This window comes from Pogona vitticeps, chromosome 2 (assembly GCF_051106095.1).
Source record: "Pogona vitticeps strain Pit_001003342236 chromosome 2, PviZW2.1, whole genome shotgun sequence".
In the NCBI taxonomy this organism is placed as follows: Eukaryota; Metazoa; Chordata; class Lepidosauria; order Squamata; family Agamidae; genus Pogona; species Pogona vitticeps.
The window spans coordinates 152,062,240-152,089,948 of NC_135784.1; the positions used below are offsets into that span (position 1 = coordinate 152,062,240).

Sequence of the window (27,709 nt, forward strand, 5' to 3'; positions counted from 1 at the left end):
TCTCAGGGCAAGCTCTTTTAAGAGGATGGGAGAAAAAATAGATCTTGTTTTCTCTGATGGTTTTCATAAATAAGGTCCTATCAAATCCCTTCTTCCAAATGGTACTGAGTTTGCTGGTTCAGCCTGAATGGGTTATAAGTGTGCTGTGCACATTGTGTGTGTCTGGGAGGTAGTACAGTGGTGCCTTGACTTACGAATTTAATTGGTTCCGGAATGCTGGTTGTAACTCAAAATGATCATAAGCCAAAGCACCATTTCCCATAGGAATGCACTGAAATGCAATTAATCTGTTCCGGCCGAAGAAAAATTCATCAAAAACAAAAAACACTGCAAGACTCATCAGAAACGCGATTAATCTGTTCCGGCCGAAGGAAAGAAAAAAACAGAAAAGCAAACAAACATTGCAAGTCCCATCAGAAATGCAAACAAAAAAACCCAAAAAGCAAACAGAGAGTGCAAGACCCATCAAAAATGGGAAAAAACACACAAACAAACAAACCCCACAAGACCCATCAGAAATGGGGGAAACCCCCCAAAAAACACAAACAAACCCTGCAAGACCCATCACAGCACAGAAACATAACCCCCAGCCTAAAATCACACTCCAAACCCCACACAGAACAGTTTTTAAAATGTTCCATTTACTAACAGAAAAAGGCAAGGAAAAAAGGCGGGGAATTCAAATTGCTAACTGTTGGTGGCAGAGGCTGCTTCTTTGTAGCTCTTTCGCCCCAGCAGCTAGAGAGTGTGCAATCGGAGGAGGCTTCGGACTGCCTGGTAAGGTGCACTGGAAGCTCCGGTCGCAAGTAGAAGCAAGATTTTGCAGCCGGAACTGGTCGTAATTCGAAATGGTCATATGTTGGGATGTTCGTAAGTCGAGTTACCACAAAAACAATATTGTCTCATGTGAACACATTTTGCCATTTTTACAACAGCCTGTTTCTGTTATCTCACCAGGGTGTTTCCCCCTTTTTAAAGGTTCTGGTCCTGAAATCTCAGGGACTGGAAATCATTTGACATGGCATCTTGGTTGAACCAAATGTGTTAGGACTGTAATCCATCTGTCACTCATTTTCACAAGTGAAATGGAGAGTTTTATCTTGCGTGTCAGACTTTGTCAGTAAAAGTACACACAGGGTACACCCTCTTATCTCCCTTCAGTTCATTGTACCAATTTTTCCGTGTTGTTCTGGCTCACTCCTGCTATTGAAGCTGGGAGGGAAGAAAGATATCTCAAGCAAGCACAGGTAGAGCTGTCAGCACTGAGGTCTTTGTCTGCCAGTCTCAAGGAAGATTTGTTGGCCTAAACCGCTTCTCCTGTTTAGCAGGACTAGTTGAGAAGACACATCTCAAAGGGGAACAGCAACAGAGGAAGAGAATTTTGATTTGTGTGTGTGTGTGTGTGTGTGTGTGTGTGTGTGTGTGTGTGTGTGTGTTTGTTTGTGTGTGTGTGTGTGTGTGTGTGTGTGTGTGTGTCGGGTTGGTTAAAAGCCAGAGCACCATCTCTCTCCATTCCCAGATAATGCTAGGGCTCACCGACCCAGTGCAAAAGTGTTTGTGTGAGTGTTGCTCTAACTGACACAATGGACCCAAGTGCTGCTGGATCCATCCTACCGTTTGAAAGCAGAAAGTAGAAAACCAGTGTCATGACTCAGTAGCATTCTGGTGGCACAAAGCATCGCAGAAGTGCTGCCAAGTCAGCAGGGAAAAAGCAAACAAAGCCAAAAAAGAAAAAGAAAAAAAAAGCAACAACAAACCTCTCCCCTCCCCTTTCAACCCTTACTTGCACTGCATCTGTGATATCACAAGGGTGCACCCCCCAGTCTCAGATTTTGGCTCTGAAATCTCAGGGAACAGGACCTAGTACTGTACAGGATATACTAATACAAGACTTACAGGACTTCCTGAACTTAGTAGCCCTTTGGCACAGGAGGGAGAGAAGACTGAACATCTCTCTCTGTTTTGCTTTTTTTGGTCTGTTGAAGTCAGGTTCTTGCCTGCCCTTTTATCTATGAACAGCTCAGATCCATGAGTCTCATTGCCATGACATCTAGTTTGTCGTCCCCCCCCGCAACACTGACATAATGACAGTTTCTTTTATCTCCCCAATAATCCTTTCCCTCAGCTTCCCCCTTCCCTAGCAGACGCTGAAGACGAACTAGGACAGCGTGTACAGACTGAGTAGATATTTCCCGCATCCGTGTGCTGCACGCCCCCATCCCATATGCAAGCTGTGCTGGAGGAGTTAGATAAGGAAGAAAACATCTCAGAACATAAGAGATGAAATAGAAGGAGGGCAGAAGGGTTGCCTCGAGAAGAGGGCTTTTGCCCTCGATGCTTCTGCAGCTACTCTGCAGATTATCTAACACACAGTGAATGTAACCAGACTGGTGAAACAATGGGAAGGGAAAGGTGACTTCTCTGTCTTTTAAGAACAATGTTAGAATGTTCACGTCTCAATTCATCACAGACACAAAAATTGTTTTTGATGGTACGTTACTTTATTTGGATTTTTGGATGCCAGTACTGAAGGACTGTGGTATTCTGGGGATCAGTTCCAAGCCCCCTCCTATGGATTAAAAAAAAAAAGAAGAAGAAGAAGTATTGAGCGCTATACATTGCATGGTCTGTGGCTTCCTCTAGTGGGCAGTTCTGGTATTAATGCCCTGGGAATTCTTAAAAATGCATGTTTCGGGGGGATTTAATATTTTTAGGCAGTGGATAAGTGAATCAGCAGATACTGATCCCATGGATAGGGGTTCCTACTGTATTCACAACTTGAATTGTGGTTGCACTTCTGCTTCGCTTCAGTTCCCCTTTCTTGCACTCCCCACTATTCTGCACCAGGCAGCCATGCCACACCCACAGTCATGTCCTATGTTTCCATTTGTTCCTGCCCCTCGATTATACATGACTCAAAAATACTTTTCCATCAGAACCATAGAATAGAATCATAGAATCATGAAGTTGGAAGGGGCCTGTAAGGCCATCAAGTCCAACCCCCTGCTCGATGCAAGAAATCAAATCAAAAGGATATCCGCCTGGTGGTTGTCTAAGTTTTTCTTGAATGCCTCCAGTGTTGGAGCACTCACCACCTCTCAAGGTCACTGGTTCCGTTGCTGTACTGCTCTAACAGTCAGGACGTTTTTCATGATATTCAGCTGAAATCTGGCTTCCTGGAACTGAGTACAGTATATGAATCAGGTAAAACCAGCTGTTTGACTTTCACTGTACAACATTTATATTTAATATATTTTGAGGTTAAATCTCAACAGTTATATTCAGCTCGCACCTAGTTAACTTGCCAATCAGAATATAATGACGCATTTTGTCAAAAGATTTGCTGAAGTCAAGATATACTATGTCTACAGTATTTCCTCTGTCTATCGGGGAGGTTTCCCAATTAAAAAAAAAAAGAGATCAGATTAGTCTGGCAGGATTTGTTCTTGACAAATCTGCGTTGGCTTCTAGTTATTACTGTTTTTGCCCATGCATGCCTGCATGCCATCGGTACTAGGGGCTCCTCCCACTCAAAAGCATATACTCAGGAGTGTTTCTAAAGATTTTAGATGGCTCTGCTTTCCAAGAGTGTGGCTGATCTTGGCAAACACAAACCTACCTGCAGTGTCAAACACGGTGTTTCCAGATGTGTGCCCTGCTAGTCCCAAGTAAGTATAGATTGCAATCAAGGTACACTGAAGAATCAAACTCCCAACCTCTGGCTCTGCAGCCAGATACTCAACTCACTCATTCTGGAAGCTTTCCCAGGGGAAAAAAAGGACTCTATTTTTTAAGATTACAGTAGGGTTGAAAGACTAATTAGCTTCCAATGGGATTCAAGCATGCTTTCACATGAAAGAGATGGGTGCCTCCAGATGTTTTCACACTAGGGACCTTTTGGGCCACTGAAGCAACGTAGCAGGCAGCTGCAAGTGGGATTTAAACTGTGGGTTCATCATTCCGCACCACACTTGATAGAAGGCTCTAACCTTCACTGCCTTCATTGCAATCTTTTACTTTCCATCCCCACAGTAAAGGCAAGGCTGGGCGGACCTGATTCACCTAGTGCCGCAATCTGAAAGCAAGATCCCAAATGATTTCCTTCCACCTCGGTAGCACTTAGCACTTAGAAACATAAGAGAAATGGAAGGGGAGGGATAATTTATAGCAGAAATAATATACAGTGTGTGGGGGTGGGTGGGAGAGATTTGTCATAGAAGGAACTGTAGCTCTGATTTGAACTGAGGCAAATATTTCCCTATTCAGTGCTAATTACCTTTGCTTTTGATAAAAATCATGTTCATAGGAATACACAGTATACCAATGGAAAAACATAGTAATGCCAAGGAAGAACTTTTATGTTAGATGTGGACTATTATGGTACAATAATAAATAATAATTATGTGTCTTCAAGTCAATTCTGACTTGGGGTAACCTTTTCCAGGGTTTTCTGGGTAAAAAGTTCTCAAAACTTGTTTACCACTTGTTATTAGGCTTGTGTTACAGAGCAGAAACATTCTGGGGCAGCAAAATACCGAATTGCAAAGGTTTCCTTGTGACCACTGAGTGAATGTGTTTTGTTAATGGTGCATAAAAGGGCTAGTGCGCAAACATGGTTGCTAGAGTGTTCCCTGTGGAAGATAAACATTCCAGGACTCTGACCTGCCCTTGTCCAATTCTTCTATAAGGTTTGAAAAAGATAAAATTGGTTCCTGTGGGTTGTTCTGGTCTTGACAAATTACAATTCTCAGAATGCTTTGGGATAAATGATAATTATTCCCTTGGTGTCAAATGAATATAATTGTGTATAGCATAAAACCTACGCATTGTTCAAACATGCCTAGAGATATGTTAGACACAGCTATTTTACTAGCACAATTGTTTCTAAAAGGAAAGAAAGAATTCTGGACCTGTATTTGCAACATATTTCTTTTGGTTTAAGCTGCTTGTGGGTAGAGGACTAGTGCTATAAACTTTTTGTGTGGATGCAAAGAAGTGTGACAATTGCTTTGTTTGTTCCCACTAGAGCTCTTGTGGCTGTTTTCATACCTCTGTTAACAGTTGCTTGGAGATACTATGGAAATGCTGGGCTTAAAAAAAAATAGACTGCAGCTTGGCACATATTATAGGTTTAGGAATTTGCGTTTAGTTGCCATTTCAGCACATTGTGTAACATTGCTACAGAATGTTCTCGCTGAGCTGTGTTTTAGGAGCAGTGACGAGGTGCGGGAAAATGGAGCCTAGAGTTAGTTCGGATCTGGTAAATAATCGCTTGTGAAACCTTGTGGAAGTAAGACATGATTCTACATTTTCTACAGAAAAAAAGTTTTATTGATTTATAATATTTTTTCATGGAAATTATTTCATTATTGCTGCAATGAGATAATATCACTCGGGGGGGGGGAAGTAGAGGAAAACGTTCTTGTTCATTAAACATTTTAAAGCCGTCTTCTAGTGTGTAGAGAAAATCGTATTTGCCCACCAAATATGTACCAGTTCACCTCCCAAGTAGGAGGGGCAGCTGTCTGCTGATGGGTTGGGGAGGTGGCTCGACTTTACCAATGTGGTTGCATGTCCCAACTGAAGTGGTTAGACAGAGACACACTCCCACAAGGCCCAACTATAGATTTAATGTACAGTAATACATGGCTTGGCTTCCTAATTTGCTGATTTTTTCCCCTGGTTGTGTGCTTACATTTTAGAACAGCAGCCATAGTTTTCAGTCAAGAGCTTGATATGGATCAAGCATCCGGGGAGTTTTTTCTTTTTTAAGGTTTAACCTCTTTTCTTTGCATCACAGGCCGGAGGGACGATTCTTCTCCCCTTGTGGCAGTTTCCTGTAGGTGGGTGGCTACACACCCAGGCAGTCTCACGCTCTGCTGCATCAGGTTCTTCTGCCAGGGCTTCAGGTTTCCTTGCTGTGTCTCTGTCATGCTCATGCATTTTCAGGTATTTTTATAATGGAAAGGTGAGACAAATATTTTAGTAAATCTATAATAAACACTCCCTATTATCCTTGTGAATGAGGAGAATCCACAAAAGCCAGTAATCCTCATTCGTGATAAACTTTATTGATAAAAGCACATGTAGCAGCCAGTGTCAGTTTTTATTTAAGGCAGGTAACGTCAGGAGTTCGATTCTCCACTCTGCCTCCTGCAAGGAGAGCAGCCTATGTGGCCTTGGGTGAAGTTGCTATGTTCCAGCGTTACCCCTAGAAGAAGGGATCGGTAGACCACTTCAGAGTTCTCTGGACCTTGGAAAACTTGGGAAAAAATTGCCATAAATTGGAATTGACTTGATGACACATTATTATTATAATGGGGAGCAGGAGTGAGCCAAGTGACAAGCAGAGGGTTGTATATCATCCACCATGTCTGGTCCCTTTATAATGCATACACAAGAGCCAATGTAATAAATTATTATTATTATTATTATTATTATTATTATTATTATTATTATTATTATTATTATTATTATTATTATTATTATTATTATTATTATTATTATTATTATTATTATTATTATTACAACAGTAGTAGTAGTAGTAGTAGTAGTAGTAGTAATAATAATAATAATAATAATAATAATAATAATAATAATAATAATAATAATAATAATAATAATAATAATAATAATAATAATAATAATAATAATTTATTACATTGGCTCTTGTGTACGCATTATAAAGGGACCAGACATGGTGGATGACATACAACCCTCTGCTTGTCACTTGGCTCACTCCTGCTCCCCAAGTTATCTAGTCATTGAATCCTAGTACAGTATTAGGCAAAGTGAGGTGCGACTCTCCCGCAGCCATCGGAGGAGGAAAGCTCTCAGGATTATAACACTGACGCCATGCCATGCACTGTCCTCCTCTGACGGCTGCGGAGGGTCACGCTCCTGCTGCTGCCCATGAGGAGAAGGAAAGAAGAAGACAGAAGAGAAGGGAGAACAGCAGGTATGTGTGTTTAGGGGAGAAGAGGGGGCCCTCACCTTCCTGCAGCTGTGTGACTCTGCAATGCAGAGTCTGCAAGGGGGGGAATGTCCACTGTTGCGCCACTGCCTCATTGACCTCTGCCCCCCGCTGAATGCCTTCTTTCTGTTGCCAAAGATATGTGTTCAGAGAAGGCTGATTTATTTAGTACAGTGAGTCTTTCAGGACCTATAATTGCATGAAGGATTGAAGAAATGGGGGACAACTTGCATCAGCATTTGCAAAACTCCTCAAAAAAAACTTTGCTATTTTTCGTTTTTGGTTTATGTATAAATAGGCTTTCCTCTATTTCGCACACAATTCCATCACCGCCCAGCTGAATAGGATTTTCTAGCCAATATCCATTTGTGTGTTTCTTTATTCTTGGGTGAATGCTTTTAAGTGTTGGCTGTTAAACAGATATATCAGCAAAAGTTGTACTAATATTCTCTTCATTGAATTACCAGAACAGGATTTCAAGTTAGGCCAATTTTGGAAACTAGTAGAAACAAATTTCTTTGTGTTGAATTTGTGATGTAATATCTACTACTTTATTATCGCATCCAAAATCAAGCCTTTGTATACCTCTTAAAAATTTAATGTATTGCAATTTTAGACAGCAAAAAAGGTAGTACATTCTTATTTTTTAAACCCACTTTTGCCATCAAAATAAAATTCCATCCTCCATTTAATCACTTATTAACATTATAATCATTAATAACTTTCCATGTAAGAATTTCCCCCCACCCCTATAAAGATAACAAAAAAGGACCCGCGTCCTCTTTTTAAAACTTGATCCATCTGTTCATATTTTGTTTCAAACTATAGTCTCCCTCCCCCAACAGTCTGAGGGACAATGAACTGGGCCCCAGTTTAAAAAGTTTGAGAACCCCTGATCTAAAGCCTTGGCTTCTTTAAACCTGTGTCCCTGGGCATTCAAAAGTTCCTTCCTACCTGAGGTACTAAAACAATTCTCGTCAACCAGGCTGGTTATTGGTTGTCCTTCACAGGAAGAGCTAGAATGGTTTCCTCTTCCATGCTGGGCAATGGTTATCTTCATTGTCTTTGAGATGTTCATTCTTTTCTCCTGATTTCTCTCTGACAAGTGCCTACAGCTCAACTGTGACAATCTGTGTGCATAATGGGGGCAAAGCTAGGGCTAGGATCGGCTTCCCTGTACCGATCACCCCAGTATATGACACCATGATTGGGTTTTCCTCTTCCACCTTTTTGAAGTGAAATTCAGACACTTCCTATTTGGCTCTAAAAGCACCATACCACAAGCAGGGGAAATTCCCGGGCATGTGTAACCTTAGAATGGAAGGAAGAACCCATCAGTGTTTGCAAGACCTCCTCCTGACAATTAAAGCTATCGCTGGTTGCGGTACAGCTGTTCCCTGGAGTTGTTGTGTTCAGAAATCAGTGTTTCCTCTTACAGCAAAGCCGGGATTTCTCAGCAGTTTTTCTTGATTAAGCAAAAATAAACCAAAACCAAGAATGACTGTGTAAAGATGTTGGTCCTGACACTGCAGTTGTGCAATATGGGTATCTTTGAAGTTGTATAAGCCGCTCAGAGACCTTTGGGTAGTGTGGGCGGCATATAAATAAATAAATAAATAAATAAATAAATAAATAAATAAATAAATAAATAAATAAATAAATAAATAAATAAATAAATAAATAAATAAATAAATAAACTACATGTTTTGTGGAGACAAAAGCAGGTTCAAGGTGGTAGAAATTTTAAAGGGGATTGGTTTTTTTTTGGGGGGGTAGATGTTTAAAAGCTTAGAATTTCTATAGAGATGGGGGGGGTATCTTCATGATGGTACAGTTGGTAGCCATAGTCTACCGTCTTTCTCCTCTCGTCAGACCTTGAAACAGAATGGTAAGCACCACCGTTTGTACTGGGTGTCGTAAGGGCACTTCCAAGCCATTTGCTTCATAAATGTGACATCTGTCTTCACTCTTATAGAAGTGGCTGCAGAAACCACAGGTTGAGATAGAAAGTTCTGGAAGTGTAACTACATGGTACATGGTAATGTGTGCAGAGTGTGGAATGCTAAGTTTAAATATTAATTTGTTGTTAACTGTTAGGAACTGGAAAATGAACTTGTTGCTGTTAGTGTTAAAAAAGTTGAACCACTTAACTCACTGGATTAGCAGTATTAACTTGTTACTGAAATGGTTACTTCTGAAATAGATACACTACTGGCATGTACAGGGTTCCTTCTGAGCCAGAATTGTACCTTTGCCACTGAATCCCTCAGAAATGCTATTTTTTGTGATTGCAAAATTGCTGTCCCCAATCTGGCACTCTCCATTCTCCCAGATCCCATAGCACAAGAGTAGCCACGGATGGTGGTTCATAGAAATACAGATTACTGGAGTTGGAAGGGGCCTATAAACAGAACAGAGCCACTGAGTCCAACTCTCTGCTCAAGGCAGGAATCCAGGTCGAAGCAGATCTGACAGATGGTCGTCCAGTAAGGCTTAGTAAGGTTGAGGATATGTGCCCTCGCTCAGGATCTCATCTTCCTACTAGCATAGGAAGCTCCACTTACACGGAAAAAATTAGCTTGATACTTTCTAATGCACTTCAGCAGAACACAATGGCAACATGCCCTCTAATTTTCAGCGCTCCGCCTTTCTTGCACGTGACTTCAACCCTATGTGTGCATGCGACTCCGCCCCACCCCCCCACGTGCAGGGTTCTGTTGCGACCGGAACCAAAGGGGCTGAATGCGATTGTTGCGCAGAGGAGGAAGAAAGCTGCACAGCGGGAGGTGGAGTTCCACGAATGTGTGCACGCACATAGCTTACAGAGAATCTTGACAGCTCAGGCTAAAAGTGTGGTCTTATCAAAAGGCTGCACTGCTTCCCACAGCCTTGCTGCCCCCTAGGCTATACAGCTCATAAGGACCAACTTCTGTTCCCAACTATGGAAGTCCTGATCTTGTTGGTAAAGTTCTGCCCATTCATCGGCTAGGCATTGGGCTTCTGGGAGTTGTAGTTCATAAACATCCAAAATGCCAAATGTAGGATTGACTTGAATACTGTTAATTTCCATGGAGAAGCGTATGGGTGTCCTCATTCTTGATGAGGAAGGCAGAGTGTGGACCCACAGATGTAGCTCAAATAACCATTTTAATGAATAGAACATGTGATAGCATATTTTTTAAAGCACTAGATGAATTGATACCCTTTCCCTTGATTTTGTGTGGAAATGTTGAATTAAATGCTAATGGATCAGCACATTATTGCCAAGCTCCGAGTGCAAGAGATTGTGTTCTGACTCTGTTTTAGATCACACCACACTGGGAGGGAGGGATCTGGAGCTGAGAAGTTAAAGACAGGACTTTAGCTCTTTTCCACCTTGTCATTTTCCATCTCCCATTGGCTGATCCTGTCGCCAAGGCTTAGAACACATTTATGAGGGCATACTCCTATTTGGAAGCTGTAGGGCACGAAGTTGGCAAAGTGACACATTCAGAACAGAAAAGCTGCAGGCAGGGAAGAGGTCAGGACCACAAGGAATGCCTTCTATCCTGTGTCCTTCTAGCTGACTCTGACTGCTGATTCTGACTGGCAGCACCTCCCCAGGCAGGATGCTTTCCTAGCCTGAGTGGTCTCCCTTCCGACCCTGCTTAGCTTCCACTATCAGACAGAATTAGGAGAGTTTGGTATGGGGGATGGTAACCAGAGCATGGAAGAGTTACTTTGGGCCCCTGCTGGCTAGAGGATTCTGGGAACTGTCCTTCAAAAAAGTAATTTTTCTCTTTTTCGAGTTAAACACTTCTCCCTCCCCTCAGCCACTTCTCTGTTTGTGTTTCCTCTTCCTGAACCATGAGGGACCTGTTTCCCGTTTTAGGATTTAACATCCCATACAGTTGTTTCTGCTCCCCCCCCCCCGATCAAGAGCTGAAGAAGAATTATATAGGGTAATAATAATAATAAGAAGAATATCTTATATATCTTTGGGCCAGATGTTGACTTCAGTGCCATTGCTTCTTCCCACGGCACCCCCACTGTTTCCCCGCATGCCCAAATGTCAAGACTTCTTCCCTTTCCCTTTCCCTTTGCTCTTCTTCCCTTTCCCAGCCTCTTCCGCCGCCTTCTTTTTCTCTTCCTTGAGCTGCTTGTACCGCCACTGAGGCAGCTCTAGCGTGTTCTTGTTCTTGTCCTTGGAGCGCCGCGGCTTCTCCTTGGGCGCCGACTGGTGAGGTGACTTGGTCAGTTCAATTTTAGGGATTCCTGCGGGGAAGACGCTGTTGCGGCGCATACGCAGTGGAAGGGAGAGAAACTTCACGAGGGTGCTGGGCGGCTGGTATGGCACCAGAACCCGGGTCGGTGTCATGAGCTGGCTGTTGCAGGAGGAGGCACTGGCCATGGATTTGGCATCAGAATCCGGTGTATATTCATTGAGGATCTCTGGCACCGAGAGTCTCGGCTTGCCCACTTCCGGAGGGCTGTCAGGACAGACTGTTTGGCAAGCAGTGGTCACAAATGGACTGGCCAAGCAGGTGGTCATGCGCACCATGTGATCCATCACACCGTCTGGTTCTGGGTCATGTGGGAAATTGATGGTGAAGGTGGAGCAGATTTTGGTGGAGATGCGTTGGACTCTGGAGGCACCTAATGTTTGGGCCACCAGTTCAGGCAAAGCGGGCCATTCGGGCAAGTACTTGGTCGAGAACTGTTCAGCGCGCGGGCGCTCCAGGAGGGTCCGGATCCGGACGATGGTCTCAAAGCGCCCTGTCAGGGCTGCCCATTCTCGTGCGGTCTTTCCTTTTACTGGGTCCACAGCAGTCAGGTCAGCTCCTAAGAGAAACATCAAGTTATTCAAAGCCCAGCCTTGTATGCCATTCATTTGGTTTAAAAATAGCAGCCACAGATGTGACAGCCTGGTTCGCCCTTAATAAGCCCAGGTTCTTTTTTTTTAACCTCATTTTGAAATTTGCCCAATGGTGGTTGGGTTGACAGCAGCATTTTGGAAGGACATCAAAACATGGCCAAAGCAGCTGGCAGATTCTTAGGGTGAATCAGTTTGTGCTGTTTTAGGGAAGGGAGGATGGAGAGGAAGGGGCATTTGAGGGTAGCAAGATTTTATCTTCCCTTCATTTCAATTTTACAGTTTAAAAATCAGTGGCAATTCCGGTGTGCCACAATCAGCAGGAACTCAAAAGATTGCAGCACCTACATGCTGTGGTGGGTAATGTGCTCAAGTTCCAGGTTCAAGTCCCCAGTAAGCCCTGAAAATTTTTTGGACAACATTGGGTCAGTCATGCTCTCTCTATCACACAAACATAAACTCTGCCTGACCTACCATTGCTTTTTTAAAAGGGCTGTCTTTAACGGATTGGTGGTTGTTTTGAAGCTGAGAAGTCGAGAGCCATTGCCACCACCTTGCACTTACTGCACAAAAGATGGGGAAGAAGTGTAACAGAGAGAACTCTAGACAGGGACTTCCAGAGCTCTAAATGGTACAGCAGCTTCAAGTTGTTAAAAAAAAGTAAGAAGGGACAGAGGAAAGAGAGCTGCCTGTCACATAGGCATTACTAAGACATGAAGGAGAGCATATCCACAGAAGGGTGAACCCGAACTCCTCCCTGCCCAACCCGCCCCCCCCCCGTGTCCACCCACACCCATGAGTTACAACTGTTCTGGTTATAAATGATGAGTACTTGCGTTCAGGTTTGAGAGGCAAAGGAAACTGAGCATGGTGAGGTTTGAGTCACAGAGCCATGGCTACCTCCATTGTTTCAGTTTTGCAGCCCATCTAGTCAATTCCTAATGGGTTCAGAATCCTGGAAGGTGGCACTTTCTTCATTATACTGGCCCATAGGCGAGGGAATGATGTCACAGAGCAACCATCCCTGCTCTGGGGCTCTGCAGCTGAGTTGATTTTTTTTAAATCCTACCCAACAGGGCTGTTGACCATGTTGCTGGAAGCTGTCAGCAGTCACCCCTGGAGACAGCTGAGTTTTGATGGCTGGAACGCAGCAGCTCCTTAAGCCTTCCTAATGTGGTGTCAGCAGAAGGATTCCCTCTGTGCTGATAATCACTTTTGTGCAACATGTGATTTTCACGTGGCAAAGAAGAGCTTAAAGTCTACCCAGAAGTGGTCTTGATCCTGATCAGCTCTCCCACTCCACTCAATATGCACTTCCATATTTAGTGTCATGTGTAATTTGGCCTGTTGGTTTCTTCTGGTTGACAGTGTAGCAGCTGCTGGATGTGGTGGTGATGATAGAGAGACTTAAGGACTGTTCTGCTCCAAAGTTGCCAGCAGATGTCAGTAGAAACAAATAAAAAAACATGTACTGTATGGAGTTAAATAAAGACAGGGAACCTTGATTCCTGTTGTTAGCTTTGTTGTCAGATATTTGAGTCCAGGGATTCAGTCCAAACAGTACTAGGACTTGTCAGGTGTTGTGACAAACAATGTGAGTTATGCAATGTTGACAAAAAACGAAGGAAGAACCCTTTGATCATCTTGGGATCGTCTCTAAACTCAGGTATGGATGAGTCCTTGCTTTGTATTTCAGTGAATGCAGGCATGGTTTTTGGGCTCACCACAGGTTCTGTGAGTTCTCAAGCAGCAGTTTGTCTGTGTAGCCCCATTCTTTCTCCCCATTAGTTATAACACCACATTCCCCCATTGTGGCTGCTCTAGAAGGAAGAGTTTTGTTATGATCAGATTCTTTTGATCTACTCTTAGCACCCTTTATGTAGATGGGTTTGGAGAAGTGTCCCAATAATTGCTTCTTCACTTCCTCTCCAGTACTGCTTCCATGACAAATACGAAATCACCCTAGACACCCTCAAACAACAATTGTTTCTGATGGGAGATATGCTTAAGAAGCAGTGGGATGTAAAGTCCTCATCCTTTAGGCCTTGCTGGTTCCTGGGAGTATGGAATAGGTCCACACATCTACCTCTGGTGCTGTTCCTCACTCTGGAGAATGGGAGACTTGTCTTGAACATGTGCCTGAGAGCATGCCTGCATCTCCCACTCAAAGGAGCAGGAGAAAGTCATACACTGCTACTTCTGGGGCCTGTCTCCCATTTTGCCGTAGCTAGGAGCACCAGGAGAAGATGAAGCACAGCTTTCTTAATGCCTTGGTTTCTTTGGTGGTTCTGCTCTTAGTAGGAAATAGGTCACCTCAGCATCTCTTGACATTGATGGGCTCCATTTGGGGGAAAAAACTGATTCTTCACAGTTGCTCTACCATTCCCCCTGCTGGCTCCAGACCTACCTAGATTATTTATTTGTTTGCTTCCCATATATCCTGCCTTTTCAAGATAGCATACCTGGCACTCCTTCCCCCTGCTTTATCCTCAAAACGTCCCAGAATGACAGAGTTGTAGACTTGAAAAGGAACTTAAGGCGCCTCTTCACCAAGTCCTCACTGATGCTAGAAAACCACTGCTGGAGCAACCCTCACAAGTGGCCATCCAACCTCTGTTTAAAAACCTCCAAAAAAGGAGAAGCCACCACTCATTTGAGGCAGATTGTTTGCTATAAAGAAGTTCTTCCTAATAATCAATTGAAATGCCCTTTGAATCCCGTTGGTTCTGGTCCTTTCCTCTGGAGTAGCAGTAGATATGCTTGCTCCATCATTGATGTGACAGCTCTTCAGCTAGATGAAGGTGACTATCGTATGACATCCCAATGTTCTCCAAGCTGAACATACCCACCCCCCTCCTTCACTTGTTCCTCGTACAGTTTGGTTTCCTGCCCCTTTATTGTTTTTGCCATTCTTCTCTGGACGCATTTCGTATCTCCTAAGCTACCTCAGGCTGAAAGAGCATGATGGGGCCAAGATAGCCCAGGCAATTTCATGGCAGAATGAGACCTTAAATCTGGATCTCCTCGTCCAAAACTATAACCGGTTCGGCTAGTAACATCAACACCTGATTTGCCTTTGGAAGAGTTAGCAGGAGACATTCTAAACATGATTAAATCCTGAACTGGCAAAAGCAGAACAGTATACCTGCCAGAAGCAAGGCTGTGACACAGTCGTTTCTTCCTTGTACTGCTGCCTTCATGAGCGCAGTCAGACCCCTGAAGTCTCTCATTTCGAGCTCTAATCCTGGGTAGTAGTTCAGAAGATAGTTCACAATAGTGATGTGCCCTTCGCGGCAAGAGAAAGAAGTGAAAACAGCATTAGGATCACAGCGCTTTCTTCAAATATAGGCATGTGCCCCAACAGCCTAGTAAAAGTCTACATATGGTGGATTATAACCCCCATTATTCCACTGCTTGGTAGGGTGCTATAGTATACCGATTCCTCCTTCCCTTTGAAGCTTCCATTATCACCTCTCCTACGATTCTGAAAGGGCCTTCACCCTGCTTGATAAGATTTCATAGGTATGTGGAATGCATGAGGGAGGAATGTCACAGTCTTGAATTGAATTTTTTTTTTCTGCCAAAATTTTGGGTATAGCTCTTCGGAAATCTATCAAATCACAGTGCATGCAACCAAATTATAGAGCATTAAACCGAGTAAGCCCTTTTGAACATCACTAATTCATGAGGTTGCCATAAGTTTCAAGTAGCTTAATGACACATGATAACAGGAAACAGATACGTAAATAGAAAGGAAAAAAAAGTGTGAACTATAACATATCTGAAGGTTGGGAATGCCAAAAAAAACCTGAATTCATTGATGCATCTAATATATTGAGTTCAGTATGTTATCAGATTTGGTCTTTGCTGTGACAATACAGTGTGGTTCAGATTCTGACTGAAACAATAACAAAAAGGAACTGGTACATCCACCAAGGCAAGAAGAGACTCTGATCCCAAGATGTAAAAGTTATACTGTGCACTTTATTCCAAATTAAAAGCCTGTTTTGGCTTAGCCTCAACAGCCTTCTTCAAGGGCATGAATATTGCACTTTTGTTAGCTATACAGTATTTAGAGAGACTTTTTGTTTATTAGGCCTGTGTCCAATTCCTTTTGAATGAGTGATACTAGCTGAAAGGATCTGATGTGTCACTTAAAATACTTGCATAAGTATACCTACGGTATATGACTTTTGCTACTAACCCAGTTCTGGATTTTAGAGATCTCTTTCCTAATCTGGGCTACTCATTGGCCAAAATCCAGTTGCTTAGCATAGTAAATCGCACTAGAGTACTCCCACTGAACCAGTGGGGATTTGATGAGTTTGCAAATTTTATGGATTCAAATGGACCTACACTATTAGAAGTGTAGTTGCACTAGCTGCAACTTACTATACTAAAATAAGCCACAGAGAAAACCCGTTTGAATCAATAGAGCTTATGGAAGAGTTGACTCAAAATCTCCATTGATTCAATGGGTCCACACCAATAAGATTTTGACCACTGATTGTTTGATGCCTGGGGCAGACCAGCAAGAGGTATCCCTTCCTACTCACGCCAATATTTACATTGCCCAAAGCCTGCAAAGTTATTTTGGTACAGGGGGCAACCTTCCCCCCCCCCAACATACCTCACAAGCATCTCTCCCCATCCTTGGCAGTAAAACTTCAACAATAAGCTGCTCCAAATGGGGCATTTTTTCCTCTCCACTTTATAGAGTTTAGGGCTACTTGGGAGCAAAGGAGCAGCTGAGGGGCACATAGTGTGATCTCTTTGTTTGGTGAAACAACCAGGGGCCACCTTGGGATCCTGACACCCACCTTCTCTTCTCTTCTAAAGAAATTATTCTATGATTTATGACCCTTTGTATGGGAAATATTGCTACTCTAGCATTCCATTTTTGACAGGAACCTCTGATGGTGTCTAACTGTGTATAACTGATACACACATTCACTGTTGCTGTACTTCAGATAAAAAACCAGGTAAGGCTGCCCTTGGGTAGGGAATGCTGCTAATTCAAACACCTCACTTTTCTTCTGTCTCCATTTTTAATGGATCTGGGATGAACAGGCCAGAAGAGAGGACAGAAAGTTTCCATTCATTGAGAAGCCAAACCATCTGCCCTTATTGCTGTGAGAAAAGAATCTCTAAGGCTGCGGCTCACTAAGAATGGTTTCAGCTGACGAGAACGGAGGGAGAGAGAAGTTACTTTTAAAGAAGTTACTCTCTGCTTTAAGAAGGTTCAAGGCAGTTCAACGCCTGAATGGAGCATCCCTTGAAGAGCCTACAAAGGGAATGATGGATATAAAACTGAGAGTGAAGTTACTTAGTTTAGCTTTAGCCTAGTACAGTACTGTGTTTCCCCCAAAATAAGACAGGGTCTCATATTAATTTTTTGCTGCAGAAATGCATTAGGGCTTATTTTCAGGGGGTGTTTTCTTTTACAGTTGTGTCATCTTTTGGTTGCTGCACAATGCTGCACAATGGTGGAGGGTGGTGTTTCACTTAACTGGGGCTTATTTTGGGGGTAGGGCTTATATTACGAGCATCCTGAAAAATCATACTAGGGCTTATTTTCAGGTTAGGGCTTATTTTCAGGGAAACAGGGTATCTCTTTAAAAACTGCAATGTGTTATATATGTTATCTGCTCCTCACCAGTAGCCAAAAAGTAGCTGTATGACACATTTACACTTCATATTCTGTGTGTGTGCTTAAAGATACAGTGGTGCCTCACTTAACAATTGCTTCGTACAACGAAAAATTCACTTAACGTTGGCTTTTTCAGAGCGATTTTGTGCTTCACTTAATGATTTTCCCTATGGGCGATTTTCGCTCAATGATTTTGGGACCATGCTTCACTTAACGATGACAGTTTTAGGTCCCCTTGTTTCACTTAACGTTTTTTTTACAGCCCCGTTTTTGTTATTTTTAAAATATTCTAAAATGTTTAAAAATGTTTAAAATGCTTGGAATCGTTAGTGCACCTAATAAAACCTTCGTTAACTTAATTTGGCTTTGTTCTGAGTCTTTTTGAATTTTTTGTGAATTTTTTTCCCCATTGAAATAGGCTTCAATGCATTTCAATGGGTTTCGCTTTACGTTTTTTCCTATGGGGATTTTCGCTTGAGGATGGTAATCCGTTCCAATTGGAACAGATTATCCGGTTTTCAATGCATCTTTATGGGAAATGGTGTTTCGCTTAACGATGTTTTCACATAGCAATGTTTTTTTTGAAACCAATTAAAATCATTAAGCGAGGCACCACTGTATTTATCTAGAAAATGTATGAAGAGAAAGGTTTTGGAACTCAACCTTCTGATATTTGGGCATTGCCAAAAGAGGACCAAAATTTGTATATATTTACATAGAATGTTGTGCTAATTTATGTTTCAGAAATTAATTCAGACATAATTACCGGGACTGAAATAGATTCTGGTGGCCTGTGTGCCTGTAGCGTTTGCTGTCTTAAGTGCTAGCTCTCTGCGGTCACTTCTTACAATTCTTTACATTTGTAATTTACTCTTGGGAAAGATACTTGGACAATACAGTTAAATAGAGGATGCCTTCAAACAGAGTATATTTTTGTGGTAAAGTAGGCCACCTTATGTGATTTTCTTCTACATTTCTACCACTTCTCTGCATCTCATATTATTCCTGCAATTCCAATGATTTGAAATAATAAGCAGAGATTATTCAAGTCATCTTAAACCTTGGCGATATTGGCATAAATGTAACCAATAAGCTTACCTTCTAAATTAACTAAAGGGTCTTCCAGATACAGCATTTATTTTGCCTTAGTGACCAGCCTGTGTTCTGATCTTATCAGAAATGTTCCTGAATCCAAACAACATTGTTCTCGTATTGCTTTGTACTCCCTCTCTTTAGTTCTTGCACTTCTTTGTCCCTCCCCAAATCAAGGTGTAGGGATTTTTTTTTGTACATAATTTGGCATAGTGGCACCTTCCAAGCATTAGTGCTACGATACTAGTCAACAAGCGTCAGAAGCACATATCAACTGTGATCAACAACAGTGGAAGTGTCCTGGATACAGGCAAGTGGGAAGTTGCTGGGAGCACATGAGTTCAAGCTGCAAGAATAGCGCCAGAAACACTTTAACACTAAACAGTTAACAGGACACGAGTTCTGATAAATCCCGTGACCTTCTGTCACCAAGTAATAAAGAAGAAGGTGAAACAACATGCCATTTGGAAGAGCTCTAATTTGCAGGACTGGAATGTATTGATCGGGAGGTTTCAGAAGAATCATAGCGAATGGTGATACATATATTAAGAGTCTTTTGGAGTAGCTAAACTCCATTTATGTCACTGTCATCTTTTAGAACATAAAGATTTATCTAGTCTTACCTCTAGATGAATGGATATTCTTCATTCTTATAATCTGTACCACTAAGTTCTACAGGTCACTTGCACACCCCAATGACAAGTCATTATTTCATTTGGCACTTTTAAATTCTTGTCAGATGTCAAGTTTCATTTGAATCTTCCAAGTACTCCTGAAAACCCCCACTGCCCATTGATGGAAAGCAAAATATTTCCTACCTGCCTGAGCTGCTATCATGAGTGCTGTGTTTCCATCATTATCTTGATGATTGACATCTAGGTAGGGGCATTTGCTGAGAACGGTGACAATGTCTACAAAGCCCTTGAAACATGCCACCAACAGACCATTCTGCATAGGAAAAAGAAACAGATTTAAGATTTAGCCACTTGGGCAAGTGATAGTCTTTCCCCATAAATTGGCTTATTACTACCCATCCACTCCTTCATGTAGTCTAGTCCTATACTGTAGTCCTGTATGTTGCACAAAGGAACATACTAGTAGGGTCAGCCCATGACTTTTTGGTTGTCTAAGATGAAGGGATGAAACTTTCAGCACTAACTCCACCACCACCCCCCCAGTCTATTTACAGAAGCTGGTAGTGCTGGTAAATGAACTTCACCTTTACATTGGTGGCATAATAGCATCCTCCACCCTTTCTGAGTTTAGGGGGCCCACGACAGGTTGTATGATAGACACTCTATCTTCTTAATAGCATGGCTGGCCCTAAATGCCAGTATAATGATATTATATTGCTGTCCAAGGATAGGAAACAAGTCAAAATTACATGGCTATGATTAAGAACCAGGTGGCTGGATAGCTCAGTGGTTAAAGTATCTGACTGCAGAGCCAGAGCTTGGGGGTTCAATTCCACACGGTGTCTCCTGTGGGTAGAGGCAGTCTGTGTAGCCTTGAGCAAGCTTCACAGTCCCAGGGAGCCCCCAGAAGAAGGGAATAGTAAATACGTTCTGAGTACTGTCTACCTAGAAAACTCTTGAAAGAATCTCTTTCCATAAGTTGAAACTGACTAGGTGGCACACTATATGTGCATGTAAAATATGTAGGGTTTTACCTGGAAGGCAGCTCTGTGTCCTGTTATAAGGCAACAGTTCCTCATCAAAGCTAATATTTGGACTAGAATAGCTCTGTTTTGGGTCTAAACTATATGTTGGAGCTAATGGTCATTAGAGATGAAATCATGTTAGTGTTTTACATATTGCTTCCCTGTACAAGAAACCACTTGGAAAGGAAGAACATGTTTATGATTTGAAGACCAATAAAAACAAGCAAACAAAGAAGCAAACAAACAAGCCAGCTAATTTGCAAATCAGGTGAGATAAGAAAAGTTTCTGCTGTGGCCATCACACAGCCAGCTCTTAAGGAATTCAATGTATTCTCAAAGGCTTTCACGGCCAGGATCTGATGGTTGCTGTGGGTTTTTCAGGTTCTTTGGCCATGTTCTCAAGGAAGAACACGGCCAAAGAACAACACGGTCAAGAAGAACAACCTTCAGAACACGGCCAAAGAATCCGAAAAACCCACAACAACCATCTTAAGGAATTCCTTTTTTCTACTGATGGTTGCCTGTAACTTATGGTTAGGACCTCAGTGTCTTCTGAACTGATGGAATATTTAGCACAGAATAGTAAAGGGAGCCCTGTAGGTAAGGCAGAAGTGAAGTGCCAAAAGCTGGAAGTTGACAGGAAGCTCAAATGTAAACTGGCCACCACTAATGGATTGGTGTGTAATGTTTTGGGGGGAACAGGAATTTAGGTTCTAGCCCTGGGAGAAGGTATCTCAGTTGTGAGTGGGAAAGAGGAGGAACAGCAGCATTCAGGAGAGAAGGGCTAGGAAGAACATCCCCTTTCTCTCATGTATTAAGCTGAGCTATTGCTAGAATCAAGGAGACGGACTGGAGCATGGACCAGTGGCTTTCTTCATATTACTGACTGGTTCACTCATGCTCCCAGATTTTCTTTATCTTGCCATCCATCCCTTTGGGTGGAATCCAGCCATAACTCCCCCAAGGAAGTTGATCTAGTTAGCCACCAATATACCAAACCAATTCAGTGATGATGGTGCAGCCTCTATGAGCACTGCTACTGTTATTGAATCCATTTCTGTACTGATTTCCATATCTATCGTGATGTTGAACATGCTGGGTAGCTAGGATGATTTACCATTTCAGTCTATTACAGACAACTATAAAAGAGGTAGTTTCTTGGACTTGAAAAGCGCAATTGGTCTGTACCTCTGTTCTAACTGGTGGCTGTATCCCATCTGAGCCGGCTGGATAGCTCAGTGAGATGAAGCAGCTGGGAACCAGGGCTGGGGAGTTTTTCCACCACTGTGCCTCCCTAAAGAGAAGCCAAGCTGTGTGACTTGTGTGACACAGCACCCCTAGAAGAAGGGAATGGTAGACCACTTCTGGATTCTCTATAGCTAGAAAATCCTGGATAGCATCCCCATTAGTTAGAAAGGATTTTAAGGCATGCAATTATTATTGTTATATCCCAAGGCCATTTCATCACTAGCTCTTGTATGAAAAATCAGGAGGTCCAATTACCCGTCCATTGATGTCCAGTTCCATGACTTCCTCCCTCGTCACCCCACTTTCAAGTTTCTCCTTTACTAGCCTCGCATCGTTCTTGATACAGCACCGGTAGAAAGTGAGCTCCAAGCCGTCGTTACTGGCAGACGGAGCATGCTCATAAACTGGATAGACAGAGTCATCAGAGAGGATGCTGCTGGTGTCTGACTCCTCCCTTTCATTCTCACTCTCTTCATTTTCATCCTCGTCCTCATAATGTAGCTCCGGATCTGACTCGTCTAGGGAGGGTGACGCACTTCGGTCCCCTTCCTTGCTGGCATCGGTCATCCAGCCCGTTCACAGCAAGCCACGTCGGCTGTTCTTTTGGCTGCCCATGATCTTTTCAGTGGCAAATGGCTTTTACTTTGTGCTCTAAGAAGCTCTCAGCTCCAGGCTGGGCATCTGCAAAACAAAGAAGAAGACTTGACTGCGGCCAACCATGAACCACTACAGAAAACAACTACTTCCCCTCCGCCTACCTCAATATGTGTGCGCGCATGCGTGTTACCTGCCATCAACCAAATTATAGTGATCATAAGGGGGGTTTCAATGTGACCTATGAACTGCTGGGGAGCTCACTGGTTTCAATCTCTTGTTGCAGAGCCAAAGGTTGGGAGTTCAATTCCTCACGGTGCCTCCTTGACAGGGCTTGGACTTCTATAGAGTTCCTTCCAGCTCTGCAGTTCTAAGATTATTATTATTATTATTTTTGGAGTGATATTGTCAGTTCCCCCATCATGAGTTTCCATGGGTGAGCAGGGATTTGAATCCAGGTCCATTTCTTTATCCACTGTACCACAATGGGTGCTATCTTGGTATGATTTTCTTCGAAATATTTTTTATGGATTTGAGAAGCTGTTATTAATATTTGTTAGTTGTTCCAGGACTAGGTAATCTGCTCAGTATCTGCTGAAGTCGTGGTACAGAAGTTGCATGAAAGCTTACTGTGAGCTTGTTAATGAAGAGACAGAAATAGCTTACAATTGTCTCTGAAGGACATGTTAAACGACATTACTGATTTCTTTCAGCTTTTGCTATAGACATGAGAATAGGATATAGGGTAAAGGAACTATAGAGGATATTTTAGGCAGACGTGGGTGATGGTGAGGACCACAAGGGCCTTGGTTCTTTTGACGTGCACCCTGTTCCAGCTTTTCATGGATGGTCTTGGTTCTGATACTCAAACTAGTCATTAACTCTATCTTAGGACTGACCCTTCTGTGCTGTATTTGAGCAATTTACATCGGCCCTTTGCCTTTTGTAGCAGCTGCTGTGGAAATATTCTGTTGTGAAGCTTGTCCTCAGTCTTGCCCAGACTTATACTTACATTTCAAGTTCGAGTGCTGCTACGTTTTCTGCCTACTGTCTGATACCTCTAGTGCTAATAAACACTGGTGTCAGGGCCAAAATAAGGCATTTTGTTACTTGCGACAAAGCAATGGATGTGCTTGTACACCAGCCAAAGCCGAGGTAAGTTGCATCTAAAGCCAGCTGTGTTCTTTCCTGGAAGCATTTCTCACCTTCCCTGGCAGTAAAAACCCAATAAGGATAAATTCAGTTACTAACTATTTGTTGCCCTTTCACTGAAATGTTGATCCATGAGGTAACAACCTCACTTTACCTAATAGTAAAGCCAGCCCTGACTGCTGTGGTATTGGAATTAGACCTGAATCTTCACCAGGAAGACAACAACCTTGTTGCAGGAGACAGGGCTATGGGACAGATGTCTGAACAACAAGCAAATCTCCCTGATCCAAGAGGAGAAAGTGTGTTAGTTGTTCCAATGTTTACCTACATCCAGCTAAGAATAACTGGTTGTGCTGTTATCTGCCCTCATCTTTTTTTCAAATGGGTTGTCAGAAAACTTTCAACATCAATCAGAAGAAAGTGCAGGTGGACACAGCTTTAGGATGGAGTTTTAGTTACTGTACAACCTTGCATGCTGTGTGTAATTTGAGCGACTGGGCGTGACTTTTCTGTGCTGGGCTAATTGTCTGTCTATCTGGCACTAACGAGTTGTTCCTTCCAGCTTTTGAAATTCAAAGAGAGCCCTGCCTTTCTGCTGAGTGTTCTATCTCTCTCTTTGTCAGTTTGTGGCAGCTGGGTTGCTTGTGTATTTGTGTGTGTGTGTTTTCTTGATCTGTTATTTGTGCAGTAAAGAAAGCAGCATGCACAGTCTGTAATTTCAAGCAACTGTTAAGTAAAGAAACATTTTTTATTCTTTCTCCTACCAGTGTCTCAGAGTGAGTTCTTGAGACTCTGAGTGCCAGTTAATGAGAAAGGGGTGGGCTCTGGGGAACTTGCAGCTATTCTCCTCTGTGGATTTCTGTACTTCTGTCTGTAGAAAATATTTTTTTTAACCAGGAATTCAGAACTCTGCAACACTTTATGCAGTGGTCAGTCTAGCAGGCCTGCAAAGTGTAAGGCACGAATGCTCCCTCTTCCTGGCTGCCTCCCAAACACCCAAGGTGTCAGAAGAAAGTTCATCCCATGCCTACTAGCTAAGAAGAGGCCATGCCACACTTGGAGAAGAGTGGGACTAGCCATGAATCTCTTGATAAAGAAACAACTTAACTTGAGCACATCAGAGGTTACAATGATCTCTCATTTGGATCCCACAGGTTATTGGGAATCGGAGAGGGGGGCCAGAATTTCACAAGTCATTTGTACATTAGCACAGGGCCAATGTACATGTGACACATGTTTTTGTGCAACTGTGGATATGCCCCTCTCAAAAGCACAGCAGCAATAGTTGTAAGTCTCCAGAATTGCTTAGCTGTATCTCTTCAGTATCATAAAAAGTAGCTGACAGGTTTATTTAAGAAATATACTCGCCACCAAGTGCTAGCTATTGCTCTTTTGCCTTCTCTCACCTCCACCTGCCCAGGGCTGAGTATCCAGCCTTTACTCCATTTCGTCACTCCCAGTGTCATAGCATCCTCCGATATATATTTTGCTTCAGATAAAGCTGCCAAAGGACCTGAGAATGATGTGGCGTAATCGTCAGAGGGTCAGATGTAGGACTGGAGAAACATGGGGTCAAATACCTGCTCAGCTATGAACCTTGCTGATTACCTGCCACTGTCTTTGAGTTTAACAAACCCAACAGTCGTGAGGACAAAGGTACGAGTAAAACATAAAGCTCTTAAGTACATAAAGGGTGCAACAGGTGGGTGAGAGCAAGGAGAACGTATTCCATGATAGCATTTGAAGGCTGCAGAACCCTTTCGCTTAATGTTCTTTAACTCTCAAGTATTTCAGCTTTCTTTTCTTATTCTTCCTTTTCCTTCTTTTCTCATATCCCGTTATGTCTAATCCATGTTCTCCTCCTTACTCCCCCAGTTACTAGATCAAGGATTTTGTACATCAGACAAAAATGTCTAGAAACACCAGGATTGGTGCTACCATTAAGCAGAGCAGAGCACTTAAAGCACTCTCTGGTCAGTTTGCAGTTTAATTGTGCAGACTACACATTGCCACCCCCAGCAAGCTGGGTACTCAGTTTACCAATCTCAGAAGGATGGAAGGCTGAGTGAACCTTAAGCCAGTTACCTCGGATTGAACCCAGGCCATGAGCAGAGTTTTGGCTGCAATATAACCACGGTGCTCCTTAGCAGAGGGAAGCAGCTGGCATAGGAAGCTGATAAGAGTGTCATAAAAAAGCAGCAGTTTCTTAGGTATTTCCTGTATGTATTTAATGCGGGCCAGGGGGAGGAGGATATGTGCTTGCAGGATTTAGTGTCTCCTACACCAAAATAACATGACAAGCTTTGGATAACTATACATCTTGACTTGTGGTGTAAGGACTGGGGAGCCACTCTAGGCTGATTCACTCTAGGCAGCAAAAAAAGTTATGGGCTGGCCCTTAGAAATAAAAGATGCAGGCTGTGCATCCAGCAGCTTTTGTATGACACTGACAATATTAATACGTATAATTGAACCTTGAAGAAAACTTAGGTGAGTTCAGAAGCCTGTTAAGTTTTTCTCTCCCTGACCAGTAACAGCTTCAAAGGAATTTAGATCTGGACCTTAGTGCAGGGTCTGCTTTTTGTGTTGGATTTTTATTTACAGCCTCACATGCTCTCTGTAGTTTGAGTGACTGGGAGGGACTTTTCTGGCCTTGGGTGAAAAGTCCCTCCCGGTCACTGTGCTGCCTCTCACACACCCTGTCACTCTTGCCACCAGTGTCGGGAACTGAGGTCATGAAGCACCCATACATACCATGTCTAACTTGACAGTGTTAAAAATAGATTTCAGATGTGGGTCTCAACACTGAATGTGTTCCCTGAAGCAGAAAATCAGCCCTCTTTGGACAAGTTGCGCAGTACCCAAAGCCAGGCAATTTATTTTGGAACCTAAGTCAGGAAGCCCCTCCAGTGCTTCTCCCCATACCGGGCAGTAAAAATACAGTAGCGACTGAGTAATGTGAAAGGTACTGCCTCTTCTTGACGCCTGGAATCTGTCTACCTCAGGAGGCTCCTTGGCCTTGTCCAATAGCAGGAACTGTCCAGCTGCCCATCCTCAAAAAGAACATCCCTCCCTCTTGTTTTGTTAGCTGGTTATCAATCATAGATGTTTGCAATTGAACTTGGGCACAAGAATCAGGACTAATCATAACAATTGATTTTCATCTACCAAGTGTCTGTGAGAAAAGGCACATCTCCTTACTTGGGAATCAGGGCTGTTATGTCTTTTAGGGTCTAAGGGTATCCTGAGCAAAAGGCATGCGGATTGGACTGGCCTATCTATCTATCTATCTATCTATCTATCTATCTATCTATCTATCTATCTATCTATCTATCTATCTATCTATCTATCTATCTATCTATCTATCTATCTATCTATCTATCTATCTATCTATCCATCCATCCATCCATCCATCCATCCATCCATCCATCCATCCATCCATCCATCCATCCATCCATCCATCCATCCATCCATCCATCCATCCATCCATCCATCCATCCATCCATCCATCCATCCATCCATCCATCCATACATACATACATACATACATACATACATACATACATAATACCCTGCCTTTTTCCTTGAAAAGACCCAAGGTGGTTATATAGATATATGGCCTAGACTGGGTTGAAAAGAGCTATACTTTCAAGGCTCACTCAGCCTTATGGGGCTTCCCTCTGCATAGAAAGAGGTAGGACTGGGCTGTTAGAACTGCTGATTTGTAACAGGTCACCAGCCTCTGGTATCTTTCCATCCAGTTTCTGGTATCTCATTTTCAGAGTGTTGATATTTTCTGCGTAAGGCTAGAAGCATTACATAACATTGAGTGCCTGCCTGTCTTGGAAGAGCTGGACAGCGAACCAACTTTAGCAGAAATAAAAGCGGCCTTGGATTCCCTCGCCTCTGGCAAGGCACCTGGAAGGGACAACATCCCCATTGAAGTGCTGAAATGCTGTAAGGAGATCATCACCACTGAACTGTATGAAGTCTTTTGTCTCTGCTAGAGGGAAGGTGGAGTACCACAGGACATGAAGGATGCAAACATCGTCACATTGTACAAGAACAAAGGAGACAGGGGTGACTGCAATAACTACCGTGGCATCTCTCTTCTTAGCGTTGTTGGGAAGCTGCTTGCCCGTGTTGTGCTGAAGAGGCTCCAGGTGCTTGCAGACAGGGTCTATCCAGAATCACAGTGTGGATTTCAAGCTAATAGATGCACCACTGACATGGTATTCTCCCTCCGACAGTTGCAGGAGAAATGCAGGGAACAGCCACTCTTAGTGGCCTTCATAGACCTTACAAAAGCATTTGACTTGGTTAGCAGGGATGGCCTTTTCAAAATACAGTGGTGCCTCACATAACGAGCGGCCCGTTTAATGACGAATCTGCATAGCGATGCGGATTTTGCGATCGCAAAAGCGATAACATTGTTTAAATAGGGAAAACATCGCATTGCGATGATGGGTACACATTTCGCTTACCGAT

At 42.9% G+C, this 27,709-nt stretch overlaps 1 protein-coding gene across 1 annotated transcript; it reads right to left on the reverse strand.

Annotated features, from left to right (window-relative positions):
• Positions 1-10,103: 10,103 nt before the first annotated feature.
• Positions 10,104-25,924, reverse strand: ANKRD33 (ankyrin repeat domain 33). The gene is made up of 4 exons (XM_020786081.3): positions 21,731-25,924; positions 19,386-19,515; positions 14,971-15,111; positions 10,104-11,794 (listed from the first exon to the last, which is right to left on the reverse strand). The coding sequence occupies exons 1-4, from the start codon at positions 22,040-22,042 to the stop codon at positions 11,025-11,027; spliced, it is 1,353 nt and encodes a 450-aa protein (XP_020641740.3). The 5' UTR covers positions 22,043-25,924; the 3' UTR covers positions 10,104-11,024.
• Between the last annotated feature and the right edge of the window lie 1,785 nt (positions 25,925-27,709).